The following is a 19,840-nucleotide window of genomic DNA, read 5'->3' as shown; positions in this document are numbered from 1 at the left end:
CTCACAACAGCATTATAAGCTCTTCCTTATAATACTCATAACATAAAGAGACCCTTTCTGCAAGGTGGGCATGTAAAACATGCAAAAGTTAATCAGCTTTTTTCCCTATTCCATTATGCTATACATCACATTTATGTTATATATTCGCTTGTGTATAGTGTTTTATACTGTTACATACTCCAGGGTTGAAATGGCCCTGGTGAGACTCCCATAGATACTGTTTCTGCTCTTTAGAAAATTCCCACATAGCCAGCATGCAATAAAGTCTGCTTGAACACCAGGGAGTGGGGCTCTTTCGATCAGTGGTGTGCTCCACTGAAATAAGAAACAAAGTGAGACAATGGCTGGACAACAGTCAGTAGAATTTGATAATACTTTTCAGTTACAAGGCATTTTGTCCTGTTTTTTCTCAGTTCCTTTCCAGCTTAGTGTGATTTTTGCATCTTTCAAAACAAACAAGTAAACAATTCTCAAGTTTGAGGAAAAACAACCAAATTAATGGTCTCAATGGTTTGAATAAAAAAGTCTTCATGTCAGTGTTGACAACGTAGTCAGGTTTATCAGAATAGGACAGCGAGCCAAGGACTCGGCTGCACAGTCTTTTGTACCCCCAGTGCCCACTCTCACCACATGCACATGAAGTGTTCCCCAGGAACCAAAGAAAGCTCACAGCTCTGCACAGGAACCTACCATCTTTCAGTAGGCATGTTTTTTCTCCACTAAGTCTTCCCATGGTGATATAATTGTGAGGTAGGCCTCTAATTAGCATTAAAATCCTAAATACCCTTGAGGAGGAAGACTAGCATTTTTTTGAGATCCTTTCCCAGATTTCTTACAGTAATATGCCCCACAATTACCTTCTAATTTGTAGCCTAGATTTTACTCTAGCCTCTAATATTTGTATTTCTTTTATCACCCACTTGTGTCTCAGTAGCTACACTCAGAATTAATAAATTATGAAGGAAAACAAATAAAAGATTGCTTCTAACTTCAGAGAAGAAAGTTCTGAGAGTGACAATTCAGGCTTTCTTTTCAGTTTCATCCTACCCCTGTAGTAGCAATGTACTAAGTGTCTTTGACATTTTTCCTTGTTTCATCTCAACATTCAAACTAGCCGCTGTAGTGGAAATGTTCAAAATATCACCTAGATCAATCCTGTTAATATGTAATAGGATCTGAACACACTCTTCACAGGCACCAATTTGAAAATGTACTGTGTGCTGTCAAGTGTGAACATTTGAAAGAATGATTTTACTGTAAAAAGTGACTGTAAAAATGGCATTGTGGAATTTTATCACCTCTAGGATTTCCATATCAAATGAGTACAATATAGGGTTTTTTTCTTCTAGTGTATTAAGCTGTAGAACCAACTCAGGATCCAGAAGGCATGCTGAGATCCTTCATTCCTGTGCATCAGCACCAGGAAAACAGATATATATGCTTTGCAGGCCAAATGAGAACTTTATTTACACTCTGCTGGCATATTTAGCTTGAGCCTCATCTTGCGTGTGAGATTTTTACTGCTGTTCTTCATGATTTGCACTTTACAACTGACATCAGCATCTGACTGTTGTGTTCAAAATAAATCTTCATTCTCACTTCAGTTTATTTTGGTGGGTTTAGACAGATGTAACAGACCTGTGCTGATGTCTGTGAGTCATGAACAAGAAAGAACATGTTCTAGCCCAGCATATTAATGTTTCATCACTGACGAGCATAAAAATGTAAATATAAATATGTCTTTTAAAAAATAATCCCAAGTATTTTCCAATGTACCTCCAGCTAAATGTAAGGAACAGGTAAATGAGATACGCTGTTTAGGTAAATGAGAACATGCCATTTTTATACACCATTTCAGGGCTGCTAAAAACCCACAAACTTTGAAGTAAAATAAGTACAAAAGAGCCCCACACCATTATGGTTGCAGGTGTCTTAGCACCTCACTTCATCACCCTCAAATGAATAAGCTGGTTTCTAGTGCTGTTTTGCTTATTACATCTCTAGGTTTAATCGTCTCATTTCTCTAATCATTTTCCTTTTTTTCTGAGACACTTTTTCATAAGCAAAATAGATAAAAGTACTAATGAGACTGTCTAATTTCCTCCTTTCAATTCCTGAAATAAGTAAGTGGCAGCAAGCATTTACACATCTGTCTGGGATAAGCCTGAGTGGAAATAGAGCAGAGGAATGTTTTTCCATGCTCTTCTGTGGTAAAATGGAGGTTTGCCTTGCATCCATGTCTTGTTCTGGTTTTGTTCCTATGCTGAAAATATTTCTTAGATTTTGGCTTTGTATGTAATAGCAGCAACAGTAACAATAGTAACAGTAACAGAAGTAGTAATAAAAATAACAATTATAACAACAATAACTACTAATACTAATAATGTATTCTTATTCTAGAACACAACAGGAGAGGTACTAACCACCATAGCTGGAATAACTGGAGTTGTGATAACTGTGGCTTTAATTCTGATCATGACTTCATCCACCGAGCTCATCAGAAGGTCATGCTACGAGGTGTTCTGGTATACCCATCACCTCTTCGTGGTTTTCTTCATTGGTTTAATAATCCATGGTATGGGGTAAGTGTCTGCATAAACTACATGGGGTATATGTACACAGTTTGAGATGAAACATGATTCCAATCTGTAATCCTTTGCTTTTCTATTAACAAACTGCTGGGATCTTTGCTTGGAGACAGATTGGAAAATGAAAGTATTTTGGAATTAAAACACACCACTTTTCTGTGGACTAAAAGTGTGGTTTAGTTCTTTTAACCACTCTTCTACCATCTGACAAACTGGACCTTATCAATGCATCAATCTGAATGAATTTTCATGCCTGGGAACTTGGGGCATTACAGATTAGGAATCAAACCTTTGTGGGTTCAAATTAATAGGGGATAGACCTTCTGCTCATAGGTCTTGTTAGGCATTTTGTGAGAAAGCTTGTACAAGCTTGACAAGCTTTCAGCATGTCAGCTACCCTATGGTGGATGTCCCTGTGCCCATTCTCCTCTGCATCCATAAATGTAAAGTGGTTTTGATGTTCTTTGTCTGTGGGGAAAAGAACCCCAAATTTCCTCACCATAGAAAAAAACTGCGCAGTAGCAGTAGGCACTATATTACAAACCAGGCTTAAATGACTGCAGTAACAAACAACTCAAGTTTATGACTAGTCCAGTCAGGCGGCTTTTATGGAGAGGGATGACTGCCAGGTCACTGACTGTCTCCTTGTTCCTCAGCACAAGAGGAAGGTCCATCCTCTTGGTACAGGGCTCTGGTTCTTACACCAAAGGACAGCAGGTTCAGGGGAGCCTCCATGAGAAGCTCAGGGACTGATAAATCCCCTGTCGATGCAGAGTTAGAGTAAGAAGGTGCCTAGTGCTGAAACATTTCCATCTTCCATTTCCAGCTTCATTGACATCTGCTTCTTCTCCCTTTTGTGCTTTCCCCCCATTTCCTTTTCTCATTTCTTTGTGATACTATTAATGTGAATCTACAGTGGTGCATCTACATTGACATTTTAATTCAGGTAGGGAGTGCAGTTTTGAGGCAAATCTCACGGTCCTCCTCACCTCCTAGGTTTAACTTATACCATGGCGCAATCCCTGGACTGCATAACACAGAGTGGTTTGGGATGAAACTACACTGACAGGAACGCATCTCTGTGTGCCAAGCGCTAACAAGTGATCCATTCACAGGACCAAAACAGACCTAGTCCTAAGCCTTAGGTAGCCCTCAAAGGTGTTCATTGAAAGGCCCTCAACAAAGACGGCTTAGCTCCATAGATCTTTTCCTGCTGACTGTCTAGCGTACACATGGCCTCAAGCTGTAGGTAAGCTTTTCTAGACCTAAGGACAGAGTCACTTGGTGTTATCATAATACACTTTTTATGTCTGTTTCGTAAAACATTCAGATGATATTGGCCACCACTAAAGTATGTATAGACCACTACTCTTTGACACAGAGGAACTTCCCAGCCCACAGCAGTGTGTGTGTGCCTGTTCTCTGGAGGTATGTGGCGTCACCATGGGGCAGGGAGCAGGCCAGTACAATGTTTTCTGGCATGTTACTTTTCTCACCTCTTTCCTTGTGATTTGAGAGCTGCCACATTCAGTCTGGCTTTGCGTGTTCCTGAAATTGGCCCAATTAATTAGTCCCAAGTTTCAGAGGCACAGCTGCAAACAAATGCTATACACTGTATCCTGGCCTGATTAAAATGGCCCCCTCCCCTCTCACTGGCAAACCTTTTAGAATGCAATTTCAAACAACTATAATGAACCCTTTAAACCTTCGGCTTTGTAACATCCCTCTGCCTAGCCAGCTGATCGACACTCCTCAGCAAGAGACTTCCCCAAAAAGGGGACACTTATTTAACAGCCCTGTTGATAGCATTCAGTGAGCATGCTGCTTGCTCCAGGCTCGGAGTGTGCTGCAACAGAGCAGCTCCCTGCTGCCCCAGCACATCCCTACCACTACCCCATTTATGAAAAGGAGTCAAAACCCAAGCTTTCATCCAATTCCCACCTCTTCCTCCTTCCCAGATGACTGAACAAAACTCACTCAAGCCTACCTCTTTTTCTGTCTTTCTGTCTGAACTGGTGGCACCCGATGACATTGCCACATAAAAGAAGGCAGCACTTCTTATCTCCTTGTCTCTTGTTAGACTAGTGGGCAGGACAGGCTAACATTGTAGAGCCAAAGTATGGAAGAGAAAATTCAGAGAAACAATATGAAACAGGGTTTCCCCATAAAAGTCTTCCTTCTCTACCAGAAATCCACACCAGCTGAAACCCATTTAAACTGAACAGTCAGGATTGATATGTTTGGGAAAATTCACATCATTAACATTCTCAGAAGTAAAGAAGCTAGACTTTAATATGTTTAGAGAGTATACATCTAATTATGGTCCTCCAACTTTATCTGCAGCTTTTAAAAATGCATTCAGAAAGCAGCAAAGGAAAGAGAAAGTCTGTCACTATTAAATTTTATTATTTTTCTAAAGAATAGCAGATGCTCTTATACAGAGGAGGTCAAAGTGCCTGCTCCAAAGAACTTGGAAATCATTCTAATTTTGCCACAAACAGCAAAATGTAAATTTTCTGTGCAACGACTCTCTACACTTCAGCTGCATTGATGTATACCAATACTATAACACACTTCTTGCATTTGGTCAAAAAGTCATGGCAAAGCTAACGAAAGGTAATCTGAACAAGAGAGCAGAACAGGGTTGAAACGGCCAGTTCTTGAACTTTCAGTTATCTCCTGATCTGCATTCGATTACTAGGGCAAAACCTACAGACGCACAGAAACCTTGCAAAGAGGCATATCACTGATGAACATTTTTGTTTTAAGTCAGCTTGTCCGAGGTCAGACATCTCAGAGTCTGCTGCTTCACAATGTCACTTACTGTAAAGATCACTACTGGGAATGGGAGAACGCCACTCAGTGCCCTTTGCCGCAGTTTTCCGGCAACAAACCTGTGGTAAGAGTGATGTTTGTCTTCTGTTTTTAACTTCATGTTCTTCCTTGGGAGGCCAAACGTCTTGGGGAGCAGAGGGCTGGAGTGTATGCTAGTGACTGGCGCTTAGTGTCATGTTTAGAGAGTAGTTTCACATTTCCGTTCCATGACCTCTCCCTGTGCTTTAAGATAGTGATCCTGACCTCCTCTGTCAGTATAGACAGGTACAGATGAAGAGTGATGTATAAAATTTTGGTGTCATTAATAATAATTTTTATTTCTGGAAGATCCTTTAGTTAGGCAACGCTCCCTTTGAAGGGTTTGGATTTCAGAATTGTGCTCTATTTAAATCTGTTGTGTACATTTATTTTGAATTATTCAGTATCACCAATATCCTTGATGTGTTCATTGGACAAACGTAGCCTCCAAGTGAAAACCTTATGAGGGTAGACATACAGAAAATACAATGGAACAGTAAAGCTAGTGATGCAAATTAGTATTATTATTTTAACTAATAGTACTTTAATATGGATAGTCTAAATACCAAGGGAGAATAAGTTGGAGATAAAATTATGTCCTTGCTTCGGGGCACACGCTTCATATTGTCCAGCCTTGATGTCTTAAGTCAGGTAATAAGGAGAGAATTTGAAACAATGAATTATGAAAGGGAAAGGCGAAAGGCAGGAAAAATGTCCCACGGAAGGGTGGTTTTGCTGCAACAAGATTGCAAATCCACAGGGGGTAATTAAGTAGCAGACTTGTACAGTATGTCAGATGTCTAGCATCCAAACAAAATCATTTAACATTTACAGCTCGAGATTTAGATTGCTCATATGCAAGTTTTTGTTGTTTCTTCCAAAAAGAGAAAATATACCAAAGGAAATCCTAAAGCAAAGGAGAAAAATTAGCATTCAGTGTCTTGTAGCTTTTTTAATGGCTGACATAGATTTTTTCTTAAACTAAACTATTGTTAGCCATTATCCAACCCGCATATTAATGAGAAAATGAATGCCTCTCTAAAAATTTCAGCTACAACATCGCCATAAAAATCAATACATGGCTACGCACCATGAATATAGACACAAGCTTGCTTCCAACAGCATGTCTTGACATTCATTATCATAAAGCTAACTGGAGAGAACTTCCACTTCTCCGTGTTAAACCTATTTTGCCACACTTTCCTGCATACCCAAGGCCATACTAGCAAAGTCCCATTACTTTAAATGAATTGTGATTATACCGTATGGCACATAGATCATCTGTAAGAACAGTGCTTTGCTGGATGGGTAGTGTGCTATGGTGTGATACCTGCTAGACACCGCAGGTAGATAGCACAAATTCATTCAGAGGCTAAAAAGCCATGACGAGGCTTGCGCGGCGCCGGCAGGGGCAGGGGCAGGTGGGACTGAGCAGGGAGGGCACAGCCTTGTGCACAGCTGGGATTGCGTGAGGTGACACCAGAGTGCACGCCCCACCGGCCACGGCTCCCGGGGGAGGCTTCCATGGCAGAGCCCCTCGCTCAGTCATGCCGCATCTGCTCCCCTCCTCCATATTTCAGCAGGTAGGAGCCCGATCTGGCTCGCACTGAGGACAATGAAGCACTCGTGTTGTACCCAGGGCGTCTGGACTTTTATCCTCGCAGCCCCTCCTGAGCCATCGCTGCCCCATCTCAGTTCATTCTCATTACGGGAGGAAACACCACTTGGGCAAGAATACCAATGCCCTGATTAGCTGGTCAGGAGCCGTATTGCCTAGCAGCCCATCCCTCCTGGTGGATGCCCTGTTGTCCCAAACCAGCCAAAAGATATTTTGGACTGAATGCTCCATTGCACTGGAGCGATGGCACCTTTGAAATCTCAGCTGAGCTCTCGCAGAGGGTAGCCTGCAACCTTAACATTCTTGTCACATGCTTTTATTTACAGGTAGCACAAATGGAAGGGAGGAAAAACAGGTCTCATCATTATTGTGGCTTGATATATGCAAATATATTCAAGACGTGAGATTACCCACTGTGCAGAGACACCTGTAGTATTTAGGGACAACGGATGTGTTGAGTTTCTGCTTTAACTGAGAATCTTCTGGCTTAGGCTGGTTTCTTCCCATTATTAAATCATGCATTTTTTTTAATTTAATTTTCAAGACTTAACCTTGGGAAATTGCCACTCCATCCTCTTAGCACTTTCTAAGGAAGCCATGTAATTTTATGGCTTGCTTCTCATAAAAGATACTTTATAACCCCTGTTAACCAGCTTGAGGAGCAAAGTCAATGTTTCAGCAAGTAAAGTTACTCTTTGGAGATTTTAAAAGCTACACGATTGTGGAGTCTTCAGTTTGCTAGAATGAGCTGTGTAATTAACAAAACTGGAAATAAAACAGTATCTCTTCTAGAAAAAAAAAAATTTTTTTTTAAATCATGAAGATTCAATTACATCTAATTATCTTAGCTATCAGTGCAACTCAGTGAAATCATCAGCTAGTATACTTGAATAGCCAAATATCTTTGATTGTTACAGTGATCAGTACATACGATTAGCAAGTACAAGCACAGCAATCATCTGCAGTACTTAAAGTATGACCAGCTTAGTATCCTAGATCAAAAAAACACATTTATTGATACAGAGCCAACTAATGGATTAAATGAAAACATATCCCATTCCTCTAATTGAATATTTGGGACTTAATGTTTTCTCATGCAGCATCAGAAAACTCACAGCTGACAATAAAAGCCATTCCTCTCTGACCATTCTGAAATATTTTAGACATTGAAGAGCAAAAAAATAGTAAGGCTATGGATAATATTGTATAGATGTATGCATCTATACATTTTCAGGTCCAATGACAACTATATGTAACACCTAAATAGATTAATCCTTTTGCCTTTTAGTAGGAAAAGATTTTAAAGGACTCTTCTTGGCCAGAATACAGATAGATATTAGCGTCGCTTTTGGAGTGCATCTGTGAAGGAGTCCCATATGTCTGTTCCACAAGAAAGCCAGAACTGCTGCAGTAGCAACAGAAATACTCTCTTGAGAAAGGCGAACCAAAAATCACAGAAGAGATATCAAATAATTTCATTTTAGGCTACCTGCTGATTTAAACCTGAAATACAAAATATTTTTTCAGACATTCAAATAAATGTTGTTTTTTAATATGCAACTTTCTACAGGCTTGGAAGTGGGTCTTAAGTCCTATGGTGTTGTACATCTGTGAAAGAATTGTTAGATTCTGGAGATTTCAACAGGAGGTGGTCATTACTAAGGTATGTAACATAGCTTGCATGTCTGCGTAAAAGAAACATTATGTCAATGACTTTTTTTATCTTTTATAGGTAAATTCTCTATATTATGACCTCATTTTTCACTCCTAGCTTCAGCAGTTCTTCCATCATTACCATGGTTTCAGCCAAGTATTGATTTTAGGTTTTGCATTTATTCCAATAGCAAGTCCATAAGAATATTCCATACAGGACCAAACTTGATTAATGAAGTACCAGACTTTACACCACCATAACACAAACATCTGCACAGAGGGTCTCTCTTTTTAATGAACTGAAACCATGTTCCACTGCAGTAAGTGCCCTCGACTTCAGTAGGACACGGTTTTTACTTTCAAATCTGGAGGCTTCCAAGGAGATTAAGGGTTATATTATCAGTTAGCATAAATAGTCGAAGCTTCATTAATACTACTGTAACAATTTATCCCAGTTGTAAATATCTCTGTGCGCTAAGGGCCTATTTAAGTCACAGCAGAATGGATGGGGAACGGCGCTATTGAAGCAGCCAAGTCCACACGTATCAAGCTGGCAATCAGAAACAGGCTTATCCTGTGTGAGAGGAAAAGCATGTCGGATAAGTCTTGCTGCTGATTTCACAGAGTGGCTGTGATCTGAGAATCTCAGTATACTATGTGTGACATATAAAACTGTCTGCTTAACTGAGATTACCTCTTAAGAAAAGTATATTATGGAATTCAGCTCACTGGGCTCTTTTCTTCTTGCCAAACCAACAATAATCCCATGCATGTTAATTGTGTCACATGAGAGTAAAACTGGGAAATTATTCCAGACTATTAAGGAATACTTTTTCATAGGCTCTATTAAGATAGAAAGTTGACAAATTGTTGAACTGTTACAGCCTTTCCTCTGTCTTTTACATTCACAAAGCAAACTGCTCCACGATACACACTCTACGTGCTCTCAAGCTATTGGGCAGCAACAGCACTGCAAAATCTACAGGACGTTTAAAAATTACTGTGCATCCCAATTTGCATTAACTTGTGGTTGAACTCAAGCAGAAATGGTTGCAAAGTCACCTGTAACCTAATGGAAACAGTTACTCTTCTGAAGGAAAATAAAACAGGTCCTCTTATTATTGTTCAGGTGGTGACACATTCCTCTGGAGTCCTTGAGCTTCACATGAAGAAACACGGCTTTAAAATGGGACCTGGTCAATATATCTTTCTACAGTGCCCATCTGTCTCACAGCTGGAGTGGCACCCTTTCACCCTTACCTCAGCTCCCGAGGAGGACTTCTTCAGTGTTCACATACGGGTCGCCGGGGATTGGACTGCAGCCCTCTTCAAGGCCTTCGGAGCAGAGGAAAAAGTTTTCAAGGAATTGTGGATGTTACCAAGGTTTGAATAACAAACAATACATTTTAAAATGTTAATTCTACATTTTAAAATAAATGTTAACATTTTAACTGTAATTAATTTTGTGTGTGTTCTTTATGATACAGTATTAGATCATAGTTCTGGATCCATAAATATGCCATTATGCTAAAAAAACCCCACAAATACACACAGTCATGAATATAGGCCAACAGCTACCAAGAAGATGTGATGACTAATCCAAGATTTAAAGTCCATATCAATATCTACATCTCTGTTGCTATCATTTAAATCTCTAACATCTATATCTACACCTAAAGATACCCATTTTGACAGATAGGTGCTTAAGAACTGAATTAAAACAACACTGGAAGCTGTCTGCTAGCTTTGTGCCTGTATGCTTATGCTCTGATGGCACCCATCACCTGCCATCCAAAATTCCAGCTTTTCCCTTTCAGTTACTTAGATATTTTGTGGCCCCAGAAACTTCCGCCTGAACCTTACTTCTTTCCAGCAGTCTCCCTCAACTCTGTCTCTGGTTTCCAAACCCTGCTCCACTTTATAAAGGTTATTGGCGTTCAAATTCTGTATCTGTGGCATCTTAATCCAAGCAAAAGCTTCATGCTGTGTTGTTGCAAGTCAGCAACCTAGTCCGCTGAAGTTAATGGAGCCATTCTGACTTACACTAGCTAAGCACCTGGCTCTATACGTAATGGATTCAAACCATGTAGCTCCTCGCAGGTGTAGTGGAGATTTTCAGCACAGGATCATTTCAATTCTGGTGGAGTGTGTAGGGCCTGGGACTGAAAGGACTGTTTTCCCCCTGGAAAACTGCTTTTGATGAGGGACTTCTAGTAAAACTGAACAGCAAAAAGCACTTGTTTAACTACATTTATATAATTTAATGGGACTTGGATGATAAAGAACATTCCCTTAAAAAGCTTATAGACACCCCTGAGCTACAGAGGTGTACTAGAAGGTGGGGACAGAGAAGAAAGTCTGGTCCAGTCCCTGCATTTTATCAGTTAATAAGAATTAGAAATGAAAGCCGTGCCTTTGTTAAAGGCAACTGGAATGAGAAGTATGCCGTTTCAGCAGAACTGGAGCAAAAATGGTCCAAAGTGATTGACAGCCAGTGTAAAGAATGAGAAAGAGAAAAATGTTATCAAATGTTGCTGGCCACAATGCAGGCCTGAAATTAACAGCTCTGTCAGATATATAAAGACTCTTCTTTTTAATCTTGTTAGGGTGCCTAATGCCATCATTCAGTTGCTTTCTTGCAATATATTAAAAAGAATATTTCAATAGTTAAGGTAGCAATAAAGCAAAAAACAAGTCTTTTTCACAGATATCAATATCTACAGATAAACACCAAATTGGTGACTGTATTAAAAAATAACATAGCAGAAACTGAGCAGAAGACAGAAGACATAGCAACTGAATGATATGGTAAGGTTCTAAAAATAAACTATGTAATTAATAAAAGAAGACTAAAATAAAATGTACATGCATTTATACACGTAGCAAAGACAGTTAGTTGTGATTTCTGGGCAGTTTGAGAGATAAGACCATAGACTAGACTATTTCTGTGAAAATAATCAAGTTCCATATTATGCCTCTTTGGGATTTTGGCTCACTTAATTGCTGGTTTAGCACATTGTCCCGATATCTAACTTCTCTTACGGTCAGGGTACTACACAATAATGCTGATCAGCAAATGTTTAAATTCTAAAAATAATACAAGAATCTGTTAATATTACTTTTCCAAAAATAAATACTTTCCCTGCCGTCCCCAAAAGTATAATGCTTCTTTCTAATGAAATTGTGTAGATGAAGACAAAGAACATGGACAATCCAAGCCACAGCTAGAAACAGTCTATAGCCCTATTTTCTACTCCTCCCTTGGCAAATGCAAATGTAATATTTTTTGTCACTTTGTTTACTACCTTCCTCCCTTCCTCCACCCGCTCTAGATCAAATGAATGGGTTGTATAGGTCAGTTTTTCTTTCTCTGCTTTCTCCTCCCTACTTCTGTGAGTCTTTGTATTTGCTAAGCTCTCTCTACGGCTAAGCAAGGCATTCAAGCAATGATGGGATCTCTGTCACCTGAGGATTTAGGAGCAGACTGACAAGACAAATCTCTGTAAGGAATGATTCAGAAATAATTGATCCTGTCTTGTAGCACAGAAACAGATTAAAGAATCTCTTGAAACTCCTTCCAGATCAATTTTTTCTCAATCTACTAACACTAATGAGAATTGCTCCCAAGCCCACATTGAACTACATAGAAAGTTTACCTGAAAGCCGTTCTCAGGCACTTTACATATATAGCCTAATGTAACTGAATTTTACAGGAAGTTTTGAGTGCTCAAAAAGTACAGGGCTGGGCAATAACCTGAATAACAATACATATTTTTAAAAAAAGATTATTTTTTTTATACTCAAGGCCAGATTTCCAAAAGATATCCCCGAGTAGCTGTTTCATTTGCTACCACACTTGTAGAGCATTTGGAATATTGAAATAAAAGTGACAAGTACAAACGAAAGGGAAAATATTTGCTAGGACTTCAGGTATACTTTAAGAAAGCAACAATAGGGTTTCAGGTATGTTGTGTCCCTATATTTGTGTGTACCATTGCTTGGTGATCCCCCCTTCTTTTCCTGTTAAAACATTTCATTCTTCCTATATCTGCATATTTGTTTGTAGTATTTGAGCTGAATTTTAAAGATGATTCATGCTATAAAGAGCACAAAACAACGGAAGATCTGGAAGAAGGAAAACTTAATTTTTCCTAAGGACTGGGTGTTAGTGAAACCATCTTCCAGAGCACTTATGTTATTTAAAGACAGACTGGACAGAGCACTCCAAAGTACTGTGTGTATTTACATTCCATGTTGCTAGAGGAATGAATCTGATTATTTAATAATCTTTTTCATCTCTAATTTTGACCAAAATGAATGCCTCAGCATCAGCAACACTGATTATAGGAGGTAGTAACATAAACAAGCATTTCTCCTTACATATTTTGCCTTTATGTCAGATACTAAGTACAGTATTATTGCCAAAAATGTATTTCTGAAATACTGGTTTTTCAAAAAGAGCTGAGAAAATAGTAGTTTCCTTGCATATGATGACCTCCTTCTTGCTTTCTCTTTTATTACTTTAACACATATAGAGAACTTTTCAAAATTATTAATATAATCTGTTCCTCTTTACTTTGATATATACAATATAGAAAATAAAGCTCTAAAACAGGATGCTTTTCAGTAATTCGTAATCAAATATGCAAATTCCACAGCTAAATTTGGACATGCAATTATATGACTAATCACATTGCAGAAAGCCAGAAAATTGCAATTGCATGCTTAAATAGATGGCCAGGCCCCAAACCCACATGGGTGCTCTTGTTCTCTCACTTCAGAAAAAACAGTTGCTTTGCTATTACATGGCACCCACTGAAAATTAAATGTGTACGGGTAATTTCTGTGCCAACTTAGACATGTATTTTCTCTTTTATTTTAACAGAAGTTCAGTTTTTAAAACATGTAGCGCAACAAATTTCAACCTTTCTGTCATTTTATATGTTGCTGACCCTTGACTAAATGTCTTGTTGCTGTAGACTGGCCGTGGATGGACCATACGGATCTGCAACCACAGACGTCTTCCACTACCGAGTGAGTGTGTGCATTGCAGCAGGAATCGGCGTCACGCCATTTGCCTCTATTTTAAAATCCATTTGGTACAAATGCTGCAACCCTAACACAGTACTGGTGCTGCAGAAGGTAGGTGGGAAAGTTCATCGCTCCATCAAAAAGTTCCACAAATGAGCTATTTTGCCAGGTGAGAGAGGCATTTCAGAGCTAGAGACTCATTTGAGTGCTTTAACTCACTTTCAGCAGCAGTCACTCGCTTTCCAGCTGCCTCAGAAGCTGTTGTGGGGTAGGGTCTCCCAAATTCACTGTCATTCCCTGAGGAAGAAGGTAGCCCTAGCTGCAGAGTTTTTAGTAAAAGCTGAAGAATCAGATTTTCAGTAGCAACTGGAGATAAACGTGGAATGTCTTTCATAGCTAGACAGATAGAGAGCTAGAAGAGAAATTTGTCCTCTTTCCTACCAAAAATAAATCCTGTGAGGTCATCTCAGACAGAAGTGAAGGGCAGCACTGGCTCCTTGTCCAGCTGCATGTTTCATGAGGGCCCTTTGGCTGTGTCTTCTGGTCCAGAATGCTGCATTCAGTGACCATTAGCTGCTTTTCTCACCTTGCAAAGTCAGGATATTAGCTAGCATAGAAGGAATAAAAAAAGGCATTTAAGCTCTGGATGAGATGCATATATCAAGACACATATTACTGCCTCAAACCACTTTAATTATTTTGTTGAAAAAAATATATTGGGGTCTGTAAAGCGTGGATGGCACCAATTAAGTTAACGTACTCTTGATCTGCTAACCTGTTATACATCTTCTGCCAAGGGTATGTGAAGCAGCACTGGCAGAGGATAGGTGAAGAAGAGATAATGGGTGAAGTAAGGTAAGGGGTAGAAGGTAACAGAGGCAAAAATCAGCATTAAACATTCTCTTCCCTATCGATCATGGCAAGTGGTAGCTTTTGAAACTTACAGCTTCTTTTAGCTCATTTTCCAATGTAAAAGCTGAATCAGGAACTGTTCAACATTTCACATTTAAGGACAAATGTTGAAATTGCATTGGAGTGGACAGATCTCTGAGAGGGTCAGTACATATGGAGCAGATTGCAGGACTAAGGGGCTGAACTTTTTAAATGAAAGAGTGTTAAAACTGGCATCTTAATGACAAGCTGCCACTGAAAAAGCATCTGGGATTTTAGTAACTGAGGAGTTGAGGACAGGTTCAAATTGCCAGGGGGTATCTTTGAGGCAGAAAAAGCACTGAGAAGGGAGGGAAATAAAAATGAAAATACGTGCTAGATGTGAAAAGAAGTGTATTTTCAAACACTACGATTGTACCAGAATGATCTTTTCCACTGGAAGGGGAGCTAGATATATAGATATATATAGAGAGAGACCCATTGTATATGTATATTATGTATATTCTATATGTATACAAGTAAAATTGTTATTATTGTCATTGCTGTTGTTGTCTTAAGGGGAAAAGAACAGAATTTAACTATAAATTGAGAGTATAGTATACTTCAGGGTGTTCATCCATAGCTTAGGAAGAATCTTGGGTAAGTGTGCCTGCAAAAATAAATGCATTGTGCATTCTGCCACAGTTTTCTGCTATAGAGTTCAGTTTTTCTGAATTCCTGTGAAATACAAAAGTATCATGATTTCTGTATGTCCTTTCTCTATATCTTGGCTTCCTTACTGGTGCAGTGGGAATAGTGATACTTATTTTTCACAGGTGTTATGAGGCTAAACTTCATTGGTGCTTGTAAAGTATTTTGAAAGCCTGGATGAAAGGTCCTGGGGAAGTTCACGGCATTACTTAAAAAATTTAGCAGTCATCTTAGTGAGAACGATTTATCTCAGGGTAGCTCCATATTTTTTTTCCATTGGTTAAAAGCTTCCACTTGTGGTATAATTACAAATAATTTAATCTTCCTCAAAGTATTCAGCACTCTCTTTCTGCCATGATGAGTACCATAGAAATGTCTATTAAGGAAATAAATAAGAGGTTTTTCTTTTTTTAACAACTCCGTTTTGATTTGAGTACAGCTATCATTACGCTTATTGAACTAATATTTCTTAGTGTTGCCCACATACGGTTGAGATATAAATACTCATAGCTTCCATAATGTCTGCAGCTGTATAATTTAAAAAACCCAGCAAATCAAAAAGACTACACATTTATCTAATTGATTCTTCACAATTAAATAGCCTTAGAGCCTTCATTTCCCTATCATTTTTTGCAATGAGGAAGGGCACTGCTACTAGTCACGGCTGGAAAGTTTCTGCTAGCTTTAGTTACACATAAAATGATCTTTTTTTCACATTAGTGGTCTCATTTTTCAGATCAATTGCTGCTGAAATTGATAAAATTGTACTGATCCATCAGATGCTAATATTAGCAAACATCCACTTTCTCTTTTACACTGTATAAGGACATAAGAAAGGTCCTGCTGAGTGTCACCAAAGATCCATCTAGCCCAACATCATGTCTCCACCAGTGGCTCTTCATGAACACCTAGGGAAAGTATACAGACCAGAAAATCATACAGTGATAAGTCTTTAGTGGACACTTTCTTGCCTTTGAGCAACTTGCAGTTCAGTAATGTCTTGATGCAAGAGCTGCATCTCTGCGTTTAATATCCCTTAGTAGATTTTTCTTCCATGAATTTCTCTAACTGCTTTTTTAATCCATGTAGACCTTTGACAACCACAGTATGTTGCGGCAGTACGTTCAGCTACATACTGTGAGGAAAACAAAACCAGCCTCTTCCATTTGCTTTGGGATCGACCGTCCCTCCCTGAGGTAATCTGCTTTGAGCTCTACCCCAGCCCACAGCCCTCTCCATAAAACATCTTCTCCCAAAGACCTAAAAACCTGGGCTCTTTTTGCTGTCAGACATAACCATTTTTCTGAGCTGTATTTGAGAACACTTTAGGCCCCTTGCCCCAAATTTAGGGGTATGAATTTGAGCCTTGTCCTGCATTTATACGAAAGGCTGCGTGCTGCCACACCAGCCGCAAGTCAGCGCCTCATGCAGGCTGCCAAAGCCCCGTCTCCCGCACGCCCCGGGCTGCAGGCACTGCTGCGCCTTACCTGTAGTGGCCCACTGGATCAATTAATTAGGCTGAGGAAGACCCCCGATCTTTTTTGGTATGCTACAGCCCACAGGTGGTGTGGTATACTCAGGAGCAGGATGGACTGGGATTTTGCAGGGAGGTGCCCGGCTGCAGATGTAAGAGGGTTTTGCAGGGACTGGTCATCTCTAAGGGGGAGCAGCGTTAGTCAGGGATGAAGGTGCCTCCCTGGGCATCTCCTGCTTCATCACCTTTTACACCCCTTTGGTGAAAAGGCGGCTTTGCCCAGAGCTGCAGCTCCACCTCTGTCTGCAGGGAGCAGGGAGAAACAGACGGATGGTCATCAACAGATAATTATTAATGACTTTCCACACAATGGAAGCTGATTTTCAAAGTATGGTCTTTCACCTTACAGGAAAGAGCTATTGGAGCTCTTGCTCTTGTCTGTTGTACAAAATTCAGGATGTGGGAAACTGAATGATAAATACGGATGCATTGCAAGGGAGCAGAGTATTACAGAAATAAGCAACTACTCAAACCCCTGCATTACAGATCTGATTAATAGCAATACTGCATCTAACTCAATTTGCAAAAAGAGCACTTGGAAAATTTAAGACAGTTTACTTGGGCAAGCCATCAAGCTGATGAATGCAGTTGATGCGGGTAGGGTGGGTGGAGACTAATGAAACATAAATCTAAAACAGATTTTTAAGGGTCCTAAATAATTGCAGTCAGTTAATAGTATGAGGCTTACAAGAAAAAAAGTAGGATTCAGAATAATTGTTTAATTATAGAAATGCATTGATGCTGGCTTTATTCTACAGTTTTAATAAGGATTAATTTTATTGTGCATTTATTGTATTTTAATTATACATGTAATATGTTGTGCTATGCTATGGGCAGTCAGTGTAAAGAAAGGAAGACTCCTTTGTAAACACCATTTATTTTAACATATTATACTAGAAGTCCTCTTCAATCTAAGGGAAATGGAGACCTTTTACCCATAGGCCATCCTTCTTCACTACCTCTTTTCTTTCTGAGCTTATAATTATGGCCAAAAATACTTCTTATAATGACAGTCTTTCTTCATTACCAAAAGCCGTCCACCTCTAACATGTGAAAAATAGAGGCAGTGCAATGGATACCACTTCAGCAGAACCGCACCAGGGGTGAGTTTAAGGCATTTCTGCAGCTTCAGAAAGTTACATCCTTTCTTGAGAGGACTGTGCCAGAGGCGGCTTGGCCCAATTCAGTTGGACTGGCTGTTACTGTAACAGCTAGGTCTGCAACCAGCTAAAAGCACACCTTCAAGCTCCATAGCCTGATATTCTGGAAACCAGTCCCTCATTTCGAAGACCACATCATCTCAACTAATGAGATAATTGGCTAGCTTTTCTTCCTCCTTCCCTGAATGTGCTTGGCTCCCAGTCCTGCCCACATGCTCTCAGTTGCTACCCCATGCACAATTCATTATTCATGTAGAAGCACATGCCTCCCCTCCACACACATGTACCAAATATACATTTCCATAAAATGAACTGCTGAAAAGACTTGAGAGATAAGATGATCAAGTAGAGGCCGGGGGAAGAAATTTCTCACTACAAATCAAGAGCCACGGTGTGATACAGACTGACAGCACTCAGTGGCCCGATTTTTGAGGTGCTGAGGATGCAGAACAAGTGGGGACTTCAAGATTCAGACACAAAAAACTACATAAAGGTTAAGGCTATAGATCTTATCCAGTTTCGGTAATTTAAAATAATGCTGCTGTTGGTCACAAAAATGAAATGCTATAAAGTCAGTGGGCTTGCTTTTTCCTCATAGTCTATGCCAGTGTAAATCAGCAGCAACCCCCCTGTAAAGCAGTGAGGTGATATTTAAGGTAAAGCATTGGAACAGAAGGGGAAAAAGCAAACAGTCAAGATGGTTGGTACTAAAGTTCTGCAGACAGTCCTATTCCTGAGCTGTAAAAATACCCTACTTAACCCTGAATGCTTTATCTCTGTTTCCTGGGATCATACTTCATTTATATTTCTTACAGAAACCACAGATGGTCCCTTACAGTACACTTAGATCTAGGAAACATCTCAAATTATTGTTAGTCTCTTTCACCAAATCTCCAGTGAAGCATGGTGTTACCACATTTTTCTCCCACCACCTTACCAAAGTCTGACAACCTAGTATATTAAATCTTCGGGAAATCTCTTTACAGCTTTCTGGTTTCTTCTCTGATTTTTCTCTTCAGAAGTGTCTAATATGCATCTTGATCTCATTGATCCTATGGAAAAGGGCTACAATTTCCAAATCATCAGAGCTCCCACAATGATTGCCTTGGGGACCGACCTTCCAGATTACCTTTGATATTGAGGTACAATAAAAGACAGAGGGGCTGGTGAGCACAAAGAAAGATGGGTTGGAGGAAAGCAAGGGATTCTGCAACAGAATAAAAATCACAGTCACAATTAAACAAGTTCCAACCGTCCCTTTGTTATAAGCTTATACATTGTCCTCCATGCTGTTCCTTTTTCATCTGAAATTGTGTGGTTTTAGGCTTCCTCCATGTTTGTGAATTATTTCTTTGGAGGCATTATAAAAATAATTACACTCAAAATTACATTGCCCACAGAGGCTCATTCAAGGTCTGGCACCCTCTGTTCAAAAGTAATGATGGATTGTGTGGCAAGAGCTGCAGAATCCGAGTTTTAAGAATTGCAGTCAGATTTGTCTTAGAATTGTGGTTCAGCCGGGCATCAGGGTAGTGCCTGGGCAGCCACCCAGGGAACTTCAGACATTTGTCCCCTGGGTGGTGCAGGAACTCCCAGTACAGTCACCTACACAGCTCTACCGGCTTGAGACGAGGGACTGAGCTGAAAGCAGGGGATGGGCTGTACTCCCGATCCCCTTCACAGCACAGAATTGGTGGAGGAGATTTCCACGTGGGAAATTCTGACTGTCCTGAAGACTCCCAAAGGTAGCTCCTGCTCCTGCTCCTGCTGGCCTAGGACAGCTGTATGTCTCAGTGTGTTGATTAAGATCCTGAGAAGGGAT

At 39.8% G+C, this 19,840-nt stretch overlaps 1 protein-coding gene and 1 long non-coding RNA gene across 3 annotated transcripts in view; one reads left to right on the top strand and one right to left on the bottom strand.

Moving 5' to 3' along the window:
- Positions 1-15,285, bottom strand: part of LOC138686072 (uncharacterized) — a 29,687-nt gene extending 14,402 nt beyond the window's left edge. For both annotated transcript variants that reach the window (XR_011325390.1, XR_011325389.1), the window contains exons 1-3: positions 15,237-15,285; positions 14,185-14,329; positions 9,973-10,047 (exon numbers count right to left, since the gene is read on the bottom strand). This is a non-coding gene — a long non-coding RNA (uncharacterized lncRNA). The remainder of the gene's footprint in view (positions 1-9,972; positions 10,048-14,184; positions 14,330-15,236) is intronic.
- NOX3 (NADPH oxidase 3) overlaps positions 1-19,840 on the top strand; it is a 41,397-nt gene that overhangs the window by 12,430 nt on the left and 9,127 nt on the right. Inside the window, exons 6-10 of the mRNA XM_009913787.2 lie at positions 2,401-2,582; positions 5,358-5,487; positions 8,630-8,722; positions 9,842-10,095; positions 13,692-13,854. Of these exons, the coding sequence (XP_009912089.1) occupies positions 2,401-2,582; positions 5,358-5,487; positions 8,630-8,722; positions 9,842-10,095; positions 13,692-13,854 (822 nt within the window). The remainder of the gene's footprint in view (positions 1-2,400; positions 2,583-5,357; positions 5,488-8,629; positions 8,723-9,841; positions 10,096-13,691; positions 13,855-19,840) is intronic.

Source organism: Haliaeetus albicilla, chromosome 7 (assembly GCF_947461875.1).
Source record: "Haliaeetus albicilla chromosome 7, bHalAlb1.1, whole genome shotgun sequence".
NCBI lineage: Eukaryota > Metazoa > Chordata > Aves > Accipitriformes > Accipitridae > Haliaeetus > Haliaeetus albicilla.
Note: the sequence above shows the minus strand (reverse complement) of the source record. Positions and strands in the feature narration are given on the sequence as shown.